This window comes from Anastrepha ludens, chromosome X (genome assembly GCF_028408465.1).
Source record: "Anastrepha ludens isolate Willacy chromosome X, idAnaLude1.1, whole genome shotgun sequence".
NCBI classification, from domain to species: domain Eukaryota; kingdom Metazoa; phylum Arthropoda; class Insecta; order Diptera; family Tephritidae; genus Anastrepha; species Anastrepha ludens.
The window spans coordinates 11460405-11477164 of record NC_071503.1 but is presented as its reverse complement, the minus strand read 5'-3'; the positions used below and the strand labels follow the sequence as shown (position 1 = coordinate 11477164).

General features: G+C 39.1%; 1 protein-coding gene across 6 annotated transcripts in view; it reads left to right on the top strand.

Moving 5' to 3' along the window:
- LOC128870441 (GIGYF family protein Gyf) overlaps nt 1-16760 on the top strand; it is a 219399-nt gene that overhangs the window by 87813 nt on the left and 114826 nt on the right. For all 6 annotated transcript variants that reach the window (XR_008455376.1, XM_054113073.1, XM_054113069.1 and 3 more), the window contains exons 3-4: nt 15381-15557; nt 16458-16734. Coding sequence is in view for 5 of the 6 variants with exons in the window: in XM_054113073.1 (XP_053969048.1) it covers nt 15381-15557; nt 16458-16734 (454 nt within the window). In the remaining variant the exon portion in view is untranslated. The remainder of the gene's footprint in view (nt 1-15380; nt 15558-16457; nt 16735-16760) is intronic.

Here is a 16760-nt window from a genome sequence, read left to right as displayed (position 1 = left end):
GTATTTCCGCGACAGTCAAAGCGCAAATTCTGTTATACGTAATATATTTATATGGCCAATCTTTAAAAACAAGTAAACACCAGTATTGGAAAAGTCGGCAAAACTGATCTTACGGAAGCATATCGCGTTGAGACGTGTCCGAAACACGGTTTTTCGCAAGCCGCCCGCGAGTCACCGTTTGTGTGTTCGTGCGCGTCCACGTAAGTCGAAGCGCGCATTCTGGCACAAAAAAATTAATTGTAATTATTCCTTTTCGAATTGCACGCATTTTTTTCCATACATAAATGCGCAGATGTTTATTACGTTAATATCCTTAAATAATTTTCATCCCAGAGGCGCAGAAATTAGTTAAATTTTTAATTGTTTATTAAAAAAAATTATTTACAACAACAAAACATCAAGTTTCGGAACAAAAATAACGTTTTTGGAAAATATCATCCTTTATCAGTCTGCAGTTGAAAAATCGTTGTAATCGGATACTTACTTTACGAGAAATGTGATAATTATTCAAGCGCTGCAAAAAATTCGATAGTTAATAAAAAAAAACTATTTAGAATTTTACAACAAAATTTTCTGAGTGTGCTTCTGGATGATAGAACTCAGTCCTGGCTGAATTTCATCGCAAAATATTCACTTTGGTAATTTTTTGGCCCACTTGAAAAAGCCTTACCCATTGCATCTTTAATAAATATAGTGTTGAACGCATATGTATGCACTGAAGCAACATGACCTACCTCACGAGCATCGCCTTATCATATTTCATGCAATAATTAGGGAGTAAATATTCGAATGATCGAATTCCTGCAAATGCTAAAACAACTTCTTCTGCATATCCATCGACGTATTTGCATGTGCGTGTATGCACACTTGATGCCCTAACTACATATGTACATATGTACGTTCAATTGATCAAATCAAAAAATTCTGTATACAAAACGCTGCATTACCAGGCACACAGGAAGATGGCATATGCAAATATAAATATGTGAATTGAATTCAAGCAAAACAATGCTTATTAATATACACATATGCATGTACATACAACCACACACACAGGGCACTCACTTTATTCCTCAAATTGCGTATGTCGTTCAAAGCTAAAATTCTATGCCCAGCGACTACAAGAACAAAATGCATTCATAGGCGCAGGTGTAGCGGCCATCATTCTAGTGCCATGTTGTGTTGCCAACGCCAATAAATCTGAGTCGCTAGGGCCAATATCAAAAGTCGCTAACTCCATCAGGGGCGGATCCTAAATTTCATTCTGAGAGATAGATTTAAATATTTTATATTTACTTAAAATGAATTAAAAAGTAAGTAAGCTAGAGGATAGTAAACAATCAACTGAGCCGATATCAATTCAATTGTTTCAAGTACAGAACATAGTAAAATCCGGGGACTCCCCGACCGCATTGCTCTTATGTGATCAGTGGTAAAAATAATTTGGTTACTCATTACAATTGTGTGAAACAAGGTGTAATTGAATTGGATATATTTTATTATTTCTTAATACAACGTATGATTTTTGTTGATTTCATAAAAAATTTTGAGGTAAAAACAAATTTAAAATTTCAATTATAGATCGATAATTTATCAACGATAACACACCAATAGGTAGTGTGTTATTTTACCTGTAGTCAGTAAATTGTTCCTCTAGAGTATGGGAGGTAAAGGGCATTCACGGGTAATCAAGTTGACATAGAAGTATCTATTGCCTAAAACGGTTTTGATTTGCTCTCCAAAAGTCGCCAGATAAGTCGCTAAATCATTTTTGTCGTCAAAACTTTTTTTTGTCGCCAAGACTCAAGCAAAAGTCGTCAATTCTAGCGACAAAGTCGCTAAATTGGCAACACTGGTGCCATGCTGCTGAACAGCCTAAAATAGTCGCGGCGGCGCCGAACAGTTTCAACAAAAACTCATCATCAAAAAATTCATTGATAAATTCGAGCTCATATTTCTATGAGCAAAGTACTTTCATTCATAAAACGAGCCGCCCATATGCCAATTTTCTCGACCACTCGAAAATAGTCAATATTGGAATATTTCGCGTAGAATTATTTGCCAATATTTGGTAAATCTTGAATTTTTGTCAAGTCGAGTGGCCGCGGCTTCGTACATATGTATGCATCAATATATGCATGTAAATATGTGTATATGTAGAATGCTGTGCCTATGAACGTGCGCTGCGCCTATGAATGCGCGCTGGATTTCTTGAGAAGTTTAACCGTTTTATTTTGAGCTGTGGCTAGTGAGCATAAATACACACAGCATATATGTACATATGCGCATATGTATTGTATATAAATTCTCAAATTTACATTTGCATATGCTATCTTCCTGTGTGCCTGGTAATGAAGCGTTTTCTATAGAGGATTTTGATTCCGTTGAACTGATTCAACAAAGTTTTACAGACACCACCAGACAGACAGACATAACATATGTATATAATTTTGGATGATTTGGAAAAATTCAAATATATACATAGGTCATATTAAAAAGCTATCTAACATTCTTTGCTTCTAATCACCAACAACTGCTGCTAAATTTACATAATTCAGCCCCTTACTGTTAAATTTTGGTGAAAAATGTGTCTGTGGGGAAAAAGTCTTCGCGAGACGGGTACCCCTCGAAATTCCATACGTTCCTGTCATTCCTGACTTCTCTATACATTAACATTCTCTGCACCGCCTGATATCTTTATTGTATTAGGTCTTAACTGGCGTTCTATAGCTTTGTACTTCTATCTCTTCAAAGTCCCATTGATGAGAATTTTTAACTTGAAACAATTTTTATTGCTCTTTATAACGAATTCGCCACTGCTTCCGCGGTTGCTACTACTGTTTTCTTCTTTTTCTTGAATTTTGCTCACTCCCTTTCGCGTCTGTTTCCGTGTTCTACAGTAATTTTCAAAAAAAAAATTTTTTTATTAGTATTTTCATTGCAATTAGTATAACATTACATATACATACATACAGTAGGGAGCAAAAGTGTTTCCATAGTTGACATTCTCAACTTTGTGGGCCAATAAAATGCAAACGAATGAAGCAAATCAAAAAAATCTTTTGTTGTATAATAATAATATAATAAGTCTTTAATTCTTAACAAATTGTCGTATATGATAAAAACCAAACAGAATCTGCAAAATATTCAAACAAAAAAAACCAAAACAACTCCCATGTGTACAATTTTGCACCTTTAGTGAACAAAATGAAATATGATATGAAATTAATATTTTGTCCACAGACCCTTATTAGCTATTACACCTTTTATTCGGTTTGGCATACTCTCGGCCAACTTCTCTATGTTTTCTTTTGGAATTCGGTTCCACTCCAGGTCTACACGCTTCCAAAGATCGTCTAGGTTGGATGGCGCTGATTGATATTGCCCGAGCCGTCGCTTCACGATTGACCACAGGTTCTCAATCGGATTGAGGCAGGGACTTTGAGCTGGCCACTCCATCAACTTAAAATTTTGGCTTTTTAACCATTCGCGGACAATTTTGGCAGTGTGCTTCGGGTCCCCATCTTGTTGAAAAGTAATTTCCTCTTCGGGATATGCACACTTGTCCAGAAAATTTGATAGTTGGGTTTGCAAAATATTGAGGTAGTCTTTTAACATTATACCATCAATTTTTTTTAATGGCCCAATGTGCCACCAAGTAAATCATCCCCAAACTTTGACATTGCCTCCTCCATGCTTGACGGTTTGCTTCACATGGTGTTGCTTGTCGCCGGGCCTATGCCAATAGTATTGCTTGCCATCCGACTGAAAACGGTTGAACTTGGATTCATCTGACCAGATAACACGTTGTTTCCAGTCATCTAGAGTCCAGTTTCTGTGTTCCCGGGCAAATTTCAATCGAGCCTTGACATTCTTCTCGAATAGAGCTGGTTTATTTTTTTTCACACTTGCCACATATCCAATCTTAGCCAGTGCTCTTCTAGCTGTCCACCGACTCACGTCTTTTCCTATGTCCATAGATGCCTTCTTTGGTGTTAGGAACTTATCAGATCTGATTTTCGACATCATTAGTCTGGCGTCAGAGTCTTTTAAGTGGCGTTTACGGCTTTTAATAATGTTTTTGGGTGCAACATTTCGTCTTTTTTGGACCTTGGACACCGCTGAATGGGTAATCTTAAGCTGATCTGCAATAGCACGAGTCGAACAGCACTTTCAGTTAGGCTAATAATACTATTTTCGACATCAGACGAAAGCTTCTTCATTTTTTCGCGGTACTTTATAGACTAATTGCTAAAATCAACAAATCTGTTTCGAATAATAAGAAACACGTGTTTTTCTGGATCATATAAGCGAAGAATGAACAAACAAAACATATGATGGTAAAACTTCATGTCTATTACTGAAAAGAGAATTAAGAAATCAAACAAAAGTAAGAATAACGGAAAGTGCAAAATTGTACACATGGGAGTTGTTTTGGTTTTTTTTGTTTGAATATTTTACTGATTCTGTTTTGTGTTTATCATATACGGCAATTTGTTGAGGTTTAAAGAAATATTATTACAACAAAAAGTTTTTTTGATATGCTTCATTCGTTTGCATTTTATTGGCCCACAAAGTTGATAATGTTAACTATGGAAACACTTTTGCTCCCTACTGTATATACTAACGAGCAATTTTTGTGGAGTTTTGTTACAACAAATAATTTATGTTAATCCTCATCAAAATACAACGCATGCTTTTAACTGATTTTTTTTTTATTTATTAGCTTGAATCTAGAGGTTTTTAACGTTTGAGCCTTCGTTTCCATTTTGTATTATCGTTAAGAATCAAGGCTTCATTGTTTACATGCTTGCTTAGTCGCTCTGCGTGCGACTTTGCAAATTTCTTTATGATTGCCGTAACTGAATCAATATTAAGGTCACGTTCTAGATCTTGCGTCCTAACGCTCGGACAGGTAGGTTTTTAAGATATTAAAACATTTTTTGGCAGTACATTCTTTATTTTAACCAGCAGACCAGCATGCCATACTTAATCGAAAGCTTTAGAGACATCGAGAAATACAGCAGAACAGACGTTTTTTTCTTCAAATGTGTTCTCGATGATACGAGTAAATCTGTGAATTTGGGCAATAGTTGAGTGGAGCGCGCGGAATCCAAATTGGTGTGTTGGTATTATTTGTTTATTTTCTATGATATTGCTCAGGCAACAGTGATATTGGTCAATATGATGCTACATCGTTTGGAGGCTTTCTTGCTTTTAGAATCCTGATAACATCAGCTATTTTCCAATAGATTAGAAAGTATTGCAGCTTAAAACAAGCATTCATTATGTTTGTTAGTTTTGTAAAGATGTTTCGTGGAACTTGTTTGAGGACCTCGGCAGTTATTAAATCAAACCCTGGAGATTTCTTCGACTTTAACTTTTGTATCTCCGCGCACATCTCTTCTTCAGTTAGGAGTACTATATCGCCATAATTATCATTGGCTATGCCATCATTATTTGATATTGCTGATGTGTCCCTATTGGGTGTAAAGATTTTTGTTAGATAATCTGAAAATATGTTCGCTTTTTCTGTGTTTGTTTTCGCCCATCTTTGATTGGTGGATTATGGTTAGCTGGCTGTTTATGCTTTTTAGTGCATTTCTATAGCGAGTAGTTTGTGTCTCATTTATTATTTAATTGCTGTGCCTAGTTTGTAAATGATTGATTTTTGTATTCTTTAATTTTATGGCTGAGATCTGTCGCTGCTTTGTTCAAAGCTGCTTTATCAAGAGTTCATCTTGTTCGATGCCACCTACGCCGCATTTTTCGCTTCTTTAGCACCGTTTCTTTTATATCTTTTGTGAATTTGTGGCCAGCGGAAATTTTCATTAAAGGTGTACTCGACCAAGCAGAGTGTTGTATTTCTCTCGTCAGTTTTAAAACTTCGTATCTAGCTTTGTTGTTGAGTCCATTGGAAACGTATTGTCTTCAAATTCTTCTAACATTTTGCGGAAATAATCCCAGTCGGTAAATTGACTAGTTAGTTTGAGAACTGGATCAGTTAACAGTACCGTTTCGCTGAGAGTTAGATAGATTGGCAAGTGATCTGAATTCATGTCTAGCCTATTTTCAATATTAAAATATGCACTGGAGACTTTTCTGGTGATGAAGAAATCGATATGGTCCGGATTTTTTTGTGGATCAGATGGCCAATACGTTGGCATCCATGAAGATACAGTGCTACTACAGTGCAATTTTCAAAATGATTTGGTAGACCGCATTTTTCGCAGACTTTTCCGAACGCTGGGCATTTTTTTTTTGTTCCTTTCATGCAACGATCCACAGTAACTGCAGTCAGCGTCTTCATATCTTTTTGTTGACATATGTTTGCTTGATTTCCTTTTGTGCCGTATTTCGTACACTTCATTCTGTGAATCAACTGCCTCGCTTCTACTTTCTATTGTAATTTCCTTGTTCTAATGTATCATGTCCATAAGTTCGTGCGTATTTTACCCATAATATCATTTTTGTACGATTTTTGCATACAAAAAATTATTCGCGGAATATAACGGAATTATTTATATTTTCTTTGATATATTGTGCTTTGATTTTAATCACGGATAGAAGCACGTGTTGTTAAAAAATGAAATGGAATCTTCGTACGCGTATACGACTCATATTTTGTATTTATTTACAAAAGTGGTAAAAATGCAAAAACTGCTGCTGCAGAAATAAACACTGTTCACGGAGAGGATACCGTGAGTGTAAGGACTGCGCAAAAGTGGTTTTCAAAACTCCGAATTGGCAACTGCGACATCCTCCGCGCGCTGGTCGTCCTGAAGTCTTTAGCTCCGACGCGTTGCTCGAACTCGTGGAAGCTGAGCCAAAGTTGACAGTCGATATGATAGCTCAGAGGTTAAATTCATCGCAGTTCACAGGTTCACCTGGGAAAGGTTTTAAAGCTGGGAAAATGGGCTCCGCATAGACTTTCCTTCGCCAACCTTCAGTAGAGAGGGAATGTGTGTTCTCAGCTGCTGCAACGGCTTGAAAATGAAAGTTTTTTAAACCGTATCGTTACTGGTGATGAAAAATGGGTCCTTTACAATAATCCTGTTCACAAACGCCAATGTTTAGATAGAGATGAAACACCAGAACCGACCCCTAGAGATGGCATTCACCCCAAGAAGATTCTCCTGTCTATTTGGTGGGATATGGCCGGGATTGTTTATTATGAACTTCTGGAACCAAACCAGACGATAACTACTGATTATTATCCCCATTAGCTATCAAACCTGAATGAGGCACTTAACAAAAATTGACCGTCTTTGTTTCACCACGACAACGCAAGACCTCATACCGCAAGGCAAACATTAGGCAAGCTGAACGAGCTCGGATGGGAGCTTATGTCGCATCCACCATACTCTCCGGATATTGCACGTTGTGATTATCACCTTTTCCGTGGACTTCAATCCCATATGAATAACAAGAACTACTCCTCAAAAGAAGCTATAAAAAGGGATATCTAAGCATATTTTGGCTCCAAGGACAAACAATTTTTTGAGCTAATTCCCTGCCTAAACGTTGCGAAGACATTGTAAATAATGAAGATGAAAATATTGAACAATGAATATATTATTGATTAATAAATACTTTAATCATCTTTTTTATTAATTTTAAAACCACCTTTAAAAAACGCACGAACTTATGGACTAACCTGATAATTTCGCCATTTGCCCACAGCTGCACACGTAATGCATTCGATTTATGCGAAGAAATGATTTAATCCAGCGTTAGATCGTTCTCATGTTGACCAAAGCCGCAATGTTTTACCAAGCCGCGCAACCGATTAATATTTTCTTCGCAGTGATTTAATCCACTCGCCGTCACATATATTTCCCATTGTTTTTAACACACTTTTATTAGCTCGGGTTGTATGTATGTATGTAACGGAATCTTTGAGCTTAATTTTCACTGGCTTCTAAAAATCTAATCAACTTGGAATTTTGCACGCTTATCAAGGACCGATGACAATGCAATAATTTGATAAAAGTTTTCCATTATCCTTATTAGGATTGCCAGGATTAATATTTTCTTTTTTTATCTGTGGGCAAAAAGTAAGGTGAATTTGGTTGTAAAATGAAAAATCTTTATTTTTTCTTGTAAATCAATTTCATCCCCTTCAAAATAATCCCCTCTCGATGAAAAACACTTATGCTAACGATTTTTCCAATCTCCGAAACATGTCAAATAGTCCATTTCCGGTATAGCCATCAGCACCTTCTTCGATTCAGCTTTTACTCAATCGACTCGAAACGCGTTCCCCGAAGCGGTCTCTTGAGTTTTGGGAATAGCCAGAAGTCACACGGACCCAAATCAGGCGAATATGGTGGTTGCGGAACGAAATGCGTGGAATTTTTGGCGAAATGGTTACGAAAAACGAGTGCAGTGTGAGACGGTGTATTATCGTGATGCAAAAACTAAGAGTTGTTGGCCCATAATTCTGGTCTTTGTAGACGAATTGCTTCACGTAAACGACGCATAACGCTCAAATAATATTTCTTATTAAGAGTTTGGCCACGTGGAAGGAATTCATAGTGCATCACACCACGAAAATCGAAAAAAAAATGTCATCTTGACCTTTATTTTTGAACGACTTTGACGTGCTCTTTTCGGTCTGGCCTCGCCTTTAGCACGATATTCGCTTGATTGGTCGGTTGTTTAAGGGTCGTAAGCATAAATCCAAGTCTCATCTCCCGTAATGATGCATTTGAGCTTGTCCTGATAGTCTGAAAGCATTGTTTCACACACATCAACGCGACGACTTTTTTCCAAGAAATTGAGAGTTTTCGGTACCAAACGAGATTTGACTTTTCGTAGGCCCAAATGGTCTTTCCAAATGGTTTTCACAGATCCTTCTGATATTCCGATCATATCAGTAAGGTCTTTAACAGTCAACCGACGATTTTTGTGCACTAACTCCTTCACTTTATTGACGCGTTGGTCATCTGTTGACGTCGATGATCATCCGGAGCGCTCCAAGTCATCAACACGTTCTCGACCCTCTTTGAAGTCTTTGTACCACTTATAAAAATTTTTCTGCGACATGGTCGAATCACCAAATGCCTTCTGCAACATACTAAACGTTTCCGCAGCCGAAATTTCATTCCGCAAACAAAATTTGATGGCACTTCTCTGCTCAATCAAATCAGACATTGTAAAAATCGAAAAATGCACTCTTGGTCGTTTGGTAAACACAAGCGTAAATATATTACTGATAATGACATTCACATGAAAGTTGGCCCACATGTTATTAACAGTGCTGCCAACTCATGAAAAAAATAACTAGAGCGAAATTTTAATCCCGCGAACTTTGACAAATAAATGCACCTTCCTTTTAACCCACAGTAGTAGATCTTCTGTAGAAGAGTATGAAAGGCAGAGCTAGCGCGCGGTCTGCGCATGCCTGCACTCTCCGAGTTACTCTTACTGATTTCGGGAGTCTACTTACTCTTTCGAATTCGAACTTGCTCGGGCACGCGGCACTGCAGTACGAATAGAAGGCTAAAACGTTTTCAGGGTAGTTGCATTCTCACTTTGTATAGTCTTTACACATGCGTAGATACTACAAGTCTCATACACGCAAATTTACTCTATTCAATGTTCATATATGATGAAATAATTTTCATATAAGATGTAATTTTGTTAATTACAATAAAATAATCAAAACATAAATTTTGAAATTATTTTGAGGAACAAAATTTTGGCAAATAAAGAAGGAATTATTTATAATAATTTGCATTTTGCTTCACTTTCATAACCTTCTGTACATAGGTAGTTGCCAATAGAATGATTGTAATATTTACCATATCAAGCATCCCACGCTTTTAGCTCTAATTTGAATTGTTCTATTTGTATCTTAATTTTTGTTATAATTCTGTTCTGAGGTAGTTGACTATGACTGATCGTTCGATTTGCTATTACTTCATTATAGGTCTCTTTGTCATTAAAATATATTTTCTACTTTTTAGTTCGATTAGCAATAAAAGCGTGTTTTTTAGTTTTTTTAAACTATTTTTTATTTTAAGAACTTAAAGTTTGTCACTGAGTCACCTTCGATGATTTCTAGCACGCTGGGTAACGGAACGCTTGCTACTTTCCATCTTTCCTTCTTCAGTGTACCAGTTCCAGAAGTTTTACCTGCATTCACTTGCTACTTTAACTCTAATACCTGCATTTTCAGCAACTCAACTTGCTTTTTAACGTCTTCATTGGACATTTTAAAGTTTTTATTTTTTATAAATCACTTTTAATTAATTATTCTTCTGATTTCTTTCTGATATGTAATCTTGATATCTGAAACATGCTCGCAAAAGTTCAGATCTTATGGATTTTGTACATATTGCATACTTGCTAATATGTTTTGCTATGTTGCTACAGTAAGCAATAATAGAGCGAAAGGCATCATAATGCACAAAAACATAGTGCATGATTGGGCTTAATACGGTTCACTTCGTATAAGTCCATCTGTTGCGCCGCCGCACACTGGGGATTTTTGTACAGAGATGCGGAAAAAGTATACATCCCAAAAAATATTTACATTTTTACTACTAACGAAGTTGTATATATTTGTGTATGAAAAGAACATGTTTAAAAACTATTTAAAAAAAAAATTTAAAAAAACAATGTTTTTTTAAATTCATAAATTTTAATTTTTTTTTTTTTTTTTATTAATATAAGCCAGCAAATATTTACGCACAGGATACATGTAAGTTCATAATTCTGAATTACCCTCAAAATGTCAAAACAAAATTAAAAGTGTTTCGTTATCATTATGCACACACTAGAAAGCGTTTAGTTATTATCATTGCCAAAAAATAATCAGTGGCGCCTGGTGGCACCTGCAATTGATTAAAACTGAAAGAGACGCTATTAAGCAACACGTTGATACTAGTTTCTGACCGTAGGTAAATGTAGCTCAACTTGCAGATCCAAGAATATGAAGGAATATGATTTTTTGTTTCGTAAAATTAATTATAAATAGATAATCAAATGCTTCACAGCCTTTGTTCTTCCGGCTAAAATATATAAAAATATCGTACCCTAAATGAAAAATAAAAATTTGGAAGTCGGCTCAAGCAAAAGGAAAAAAAACCACCTTGGGCTTTGAAGTTTTTCTTAGTCAGTTCAATACTATAAAAAAATTATACTTTTGACATATCTATAAAAAAAACTGTAAGTCGGAGTTTAGTAATTCTTTTTGATTTTATTGTTGGTTCTATTCTGGAATTTAGAAATACCATTAAACATTGCGTAGGTGGTATGTTGCAAATTTGACTTTCTTCCGCTAAATCCCCAGTGTGCGCCGTTAAAAATATACCGCCGCCTTTTATCCGCTTCGACGTAGCAGAGCACTGCCGTTCTTCTGCTACCATCATATATTCTCCTTCGTTCGACCTATTTATGTTGTTGTTGTTGTTGTTGTTAACAGCATAGGTAGCCCTGTCAGTGTAGGCATATCATCGTTCGTCTTCGTCTAGCTCATCTAAGGGTAGGCCCAGGAAACATGCTGTTTCGACGGGTTGGGTCCAAAGGGAGAGGGGGGTTAGATGAGTCGGTTTGAGGGGGCATGTGAAGAGGTGGTTAGTGTCGTGCGGGGTACCTTCACATGCCGGACATGTGTTTGGTATGTCGGGGTGGATTCTGGATATGTAGGAGTTTAACCTGCTACAGTATCCAGAACGTAGTTGTGCCAGTATTACACGGGTCTCACGGGGAAGCTGGAGCTCTTCATCTGCGATAGGTGGTGGTTGGACTCCGATTACGGCATTCACAGGACGGGAGTTCAAGAAGGTGGTAACGGTCTGCCGGTGAATGTCGTTTATAGACTGTCTAAATACTGTCTGGTCCAGTAGATTTCTGTCAGTTTTGTCCTTGATCTCGTCGGCGTAGTGTAGCTCGTCCTGACGTGCCTGGGAGGCGGTTCCGGCTCAAGCAGGTGTCTGCAAGGGTGAAACTTACGGTAGCACCCTAGCAGGAACTGCTTGCTGAGCAGTTTATTGTGCTCCATTACTCGGAGCATTTGAGCCTGATTGTGAAGGTGTTGAATAGGAGACATCAGGAGGCAACCGGTCGCTGTCCGAATGGCAGTATTTTGGCATGTCTGTAGCTTTATCACTGCGTGTCACTAGTTTTAGGCGACCACACAGGCGCAGCATAGTTTAGAACCGGCCGACCAATTGCCTTAAATGTCGATAGTAACAGTTCTTTGTCTTTGCCCCAACTGCCGCCGCCAAGCGATTTGAGAACCTTGTTGCTATTTTGGACTTTAGTGGCAATTGCGGTTGTGGGCGCAGAGAAGGAGAGCAAACTGTCAAAGGTTACACCCACAATTTTAGGATTGTTAAAAGTCGGAAATGTCATCGACTTTTACCTTTGGTTGCAGTTTGACCTCCTTTGTCCAGGTGGTAAAGAGGGTCGCCGTGGACTTGGTGGGGGAAAGTTGTGGATTCCTCGCAGTGAAAAAGCGAGAAAGGTCGGTGAGGTAGTTGTTCACTTTGGAACACAAGCCATCGAAGTCATTGCCCGACGCCATTATCGTAGAAGTTGAACAGCACGGGTTGAAAGAACACCACCCTGCGGAACACCTTGCTTAATCTTCCTCTGCTTTGATATTTGGTCTCGAAAAATCACTGACGAGTGACGACCGCTCAGATAGTTTGCGGACCACCTCTTCAGCCCTGGCGGGAGTGTCGACTGTAAAATGTCATCTAGTAGCGTGGAATGGCTGACTGTAGCGAAAGCTTTCTTCAGGTCCAACGCTACTAGGACAGTCCTCTCGCAGGAGCGCTTTTGGTTAAGCCCGTGGTTTATCTGGGCGTTTATGGCGGTGAGTGCAGTGGTGGTACTATGCACTCTTCGGAACCCATGCTGGTGTGAGGCTGGGGTCAGGTGTTTCGTAAAGAGTGGGAATAGAAGGGCTTCAAAAGTCTTCACTACTATAGGACTCTCCTTGGTTGGCGGGTTTCCCAGGTTCCAGTAGTGGGACCACTCTCCGTAATTTCCACTTATCAGGAATGATGAGAGTGGCCATAGATAGGTTTAAGATCTTGGTGAGGTGTTCTACTCCCAATGAACCGAGATATTTCAGCATCAGTATGTTTAGTCCGTCAGGGCCAATGGCTTTTGATTGTTTCGTATGGTGGATGGCCCCTGAGCCTCATCGCTGGAGAAAGTATGTGGCGCACTATTGTATGTCAGTTTGTGCAGCCGTTTGGTGGCACTACGTCTGGATCTGTCGACCGGAGGATGCAGAATAAATTGCCGGCTAAAATAGCTGGCGCATCTCTTCGGATCCGACGAAGTGCTACCGTAAAAGGTGATATCCACCTTGTCGTTGTACTTCGTCTGGTTCGACAGTGACCTTACGGTGCACCAGAGGTTGGTCACACCAGAGGTGAAGTTGCAGGACTTCAGATGCTCTTCCCATTTGGTCCACTTATAGTGGGTTACCATTTGCCGGATCTTCGAATTGAGATCCTCTAGCCGAGGCTCCCCGGGATCGGCATGGCGTAGGAGATCACACTCGTTCGCCAAAACAGCTGCTTAGCCTGGGAAATTGGGACGCATGTCCCGGATCCTTCCAGCAAGTATGAAGCGGACCGCGGCGGCTGTGATCACCTTGCGGAATGCGCGTTCGCCGGCGCGCACATCTGTGGGAATAGGGAGCGCGGCGAAGATGTCTTCAGTAAAATCCGCGAATCTTGTACAATCAGCTTTGTTAAAGTTGATGTATTACCGGGGATTCGCGGAAACAAAGTCGCAGGTTTCTCGTTCGAGATGATAATGAGGTCTAATGCAAGCGATAGCATAGGTCGCCAGGTTATGCTATTTATCAGACCTGCGCTAGCAATTGTGATGTTAGGCGAGCTGCTGCAATTGCCCATTACCCTAGTGGGGGCGTCATCGTTTTCACTGCTGAATTTCCCTTCGATCATTTAGCAGGCTTGAATGCCAAAGATCGTGATGCGCATTAAACTCACCTTCTACCAAACGGTTTTCGTCCCTGATGAGCGCACCAATATCAGGGTGATATCCTGCCGGGCAGCAGGTGACAGGGGGTATGTATATGTTATAAATGTCGAGCTCGGCATCGCCTGACCGGACAGCTATCACTTGACATTCGAAGGTGCTGTCCCTGCGGTCGATGACTTCATCAATGAGACGATACTGCACTGTATATATAGTCCACCAAACGCAAGGCCATCACCATTGTCTCGCTCGCGATCCTTTTTGTGCACGTTGTGGTGCGCAGGCCGGGACATCTCCGAAAGTGACACCAGCCATTACAAGAATTGGACTGGACTGTTGTCAGGTTCCGAGAAACTGTGGTTTGACAAACGGAACAGACTGGGCGGGGGACCAAGAGCTGCTGGTTTGTCCCCGCACTGGGATAGGAGCAGGAGGGCAGGGGATGGGCTAAGTCGGGGAACTTTTGTTGCTGTGGTGGTGCCGGCTTAACAAGGGGAGTAGTAGCCGTTGAGGCATCAGACGCCTGCTGGCAAGAGCAACACGTGGCCACATACCGTGTAGACCACTCCCTTTGAGTTTTAAGGCCTGAACAGATCTTAAGGAGTTCGGGTGAAGCCGTTTGTGGCATACACAGAAATAGAATACCTCTGGCCCAGGATTCAATACCAGCCTTGAGGAGAAGTATTTGGAGCAAGATTGCTGCGAGGAGTTGCTCCTGTGACGTAAGGGGTAGGGTGATGTACTGTTCACTAGACAGGGCTAGTTTACTATGGCGGCAGCCCTTGGTCGGGAAAAACCCGAGTCATTCCGGTATCGCAGAACCGGCTGCCACGGGAATTTAGAACCGGCTGCTCACTAGACCTGCTGTAAAAAAAAAAAAAATGTATATTCTGCGGGTCTACTGTAAAAATCGCAAAACTGGACGTAAAGGGTAAACATTGCACCGGGAACTGCACAAAGTCTATACCGCCGCCTTTTATCCGCTTCGACGAAGCAGAGCATTGCCATTCTTCTCTACCTGTATTCTTCTTCGTTCATTTATATTCCGCTTCGCTGTCAGAATTATTATGTCACACAATTCATTTCTGTAACGGTTCAATTAATTCAATTATCAATTGTGAGCAAATGGAAGCAAAATTCTACGTCCATATTTCATTTTTTTTCTTAAAAGAGCATATTGGACTCTGACTAGTGATCGGGTGTTAAGTTAAACACAAGTGTTAGATTTAAATTGTTAACTAATGAATTATAAAGAATTCCTTATCGAAATCTGAATAAAATGACAGATTTTAGTGAATTTCCTACACCACTCAAAGTTTCATTTCAATGTACATACATATGATAAAAATTTTGGATGTGTTTTGTTTTATTACTGCATTCGATTGCATTTGTTTTTTATAACTTTATAGCAGCGGCCTTCGTGGATGCAACGATCGCCAGTGGGGTTTAGCTCTTCTGCCAGAGGTACGGGAAGAGGGGGTTCTGTAGATCGAGGTCGAATGCGTGGTAAATCGAATTATCATCAAATTTACCAACGGCCAACCGCTTTGTTTGGGGATGACGATTTACGTTCAGTTCCAATAAAGGTAATTCCATTAAAATAACAGTAGGTCTGTTCATGTAAAAATTATCCGTAACTTAATTTCCGAAAATTCGTTCTCAAAGCGAAAAATATCAAAAAACTACATGAACGCAAAACCAGTAACCATTTGCAAGTTTTACGAATAGCTGACTAAATTGTTAGCGGGGAAAACTAAAAAAATTAAAAATTTTTTTCAGGTGAGCTACCTCGTCTTAAATACATAATCTTATTTTATCCACAATAATTTGTTCCATTTCATCATTGCTGTCAGATGAAGAGCATTTCAGTAGCAATTGTATTGTTGTGGATGTAACAACTCACTTCATATTGACCTTGCTTTCGTCTATGCATGTATATATATACATACATTGCCAAATTAGTTAATAACCAAAAATTAAAGGATACAACACAAAAAATAACCTTCAATGCTTTCGATTTGTATTTCGGAAACTTCAGCAACGGTGACTGGAACCTGTGGTTCAGAAGTAGAAACCTCTATATCATTGACCGATTCCTATTTAATGTATGACTTCAAATAAACTTTACAAATTTTATCTAAAATATACTTGCTGTAGAATGTATCTCTTTATCATCTTTTCTTTTATCTTTTATTTAAATTTATACGTGTTTTTTTTTACTTTGCGATCAGCTGTTTTTCTCACTTGCTAATTGTTACAAGTAAAAATGTATCCAGTAAAAACTAGCAACTTCCCCTCACAACGAAAAGTAATTTTTCTCTCTCATTTTCCCTACTTCGCAAGTTTTTTGGATACATAAGCGCCAAAACTTGATAATTTGTAATAATTACTACAAATTATTTGCCTCATGAACAGACCTAATGAAATCTTGCATTCAACTTATTAAGATACCGAAATTGAATTATTTTTATATTCCCTTACGTTAGGCTGACCGTGGCTGGCCGGAACGGAATGGAGCCGCAGATTTATTAAATACTATTGGTGCTAACATTGGTGGAATTGGTTTGAGCTCAGACTGGAACGGAACTCCTACATCAAGTCCCCGAAAAGAGTTCTCTAATCACCCCCGCAATATGGAAAATTGGCGTAGGAATCGCAGCGAAGACGTTTCAAATGATGCATCGACAAGTGGCCTGGGCAATGCTGAGGGTTGGCGTGGTAGTAGCACCACTAGCGGTAGTTTCACAGGATCACATCGATGGGGTATATCTTTTTTTTAGAAATCTCTT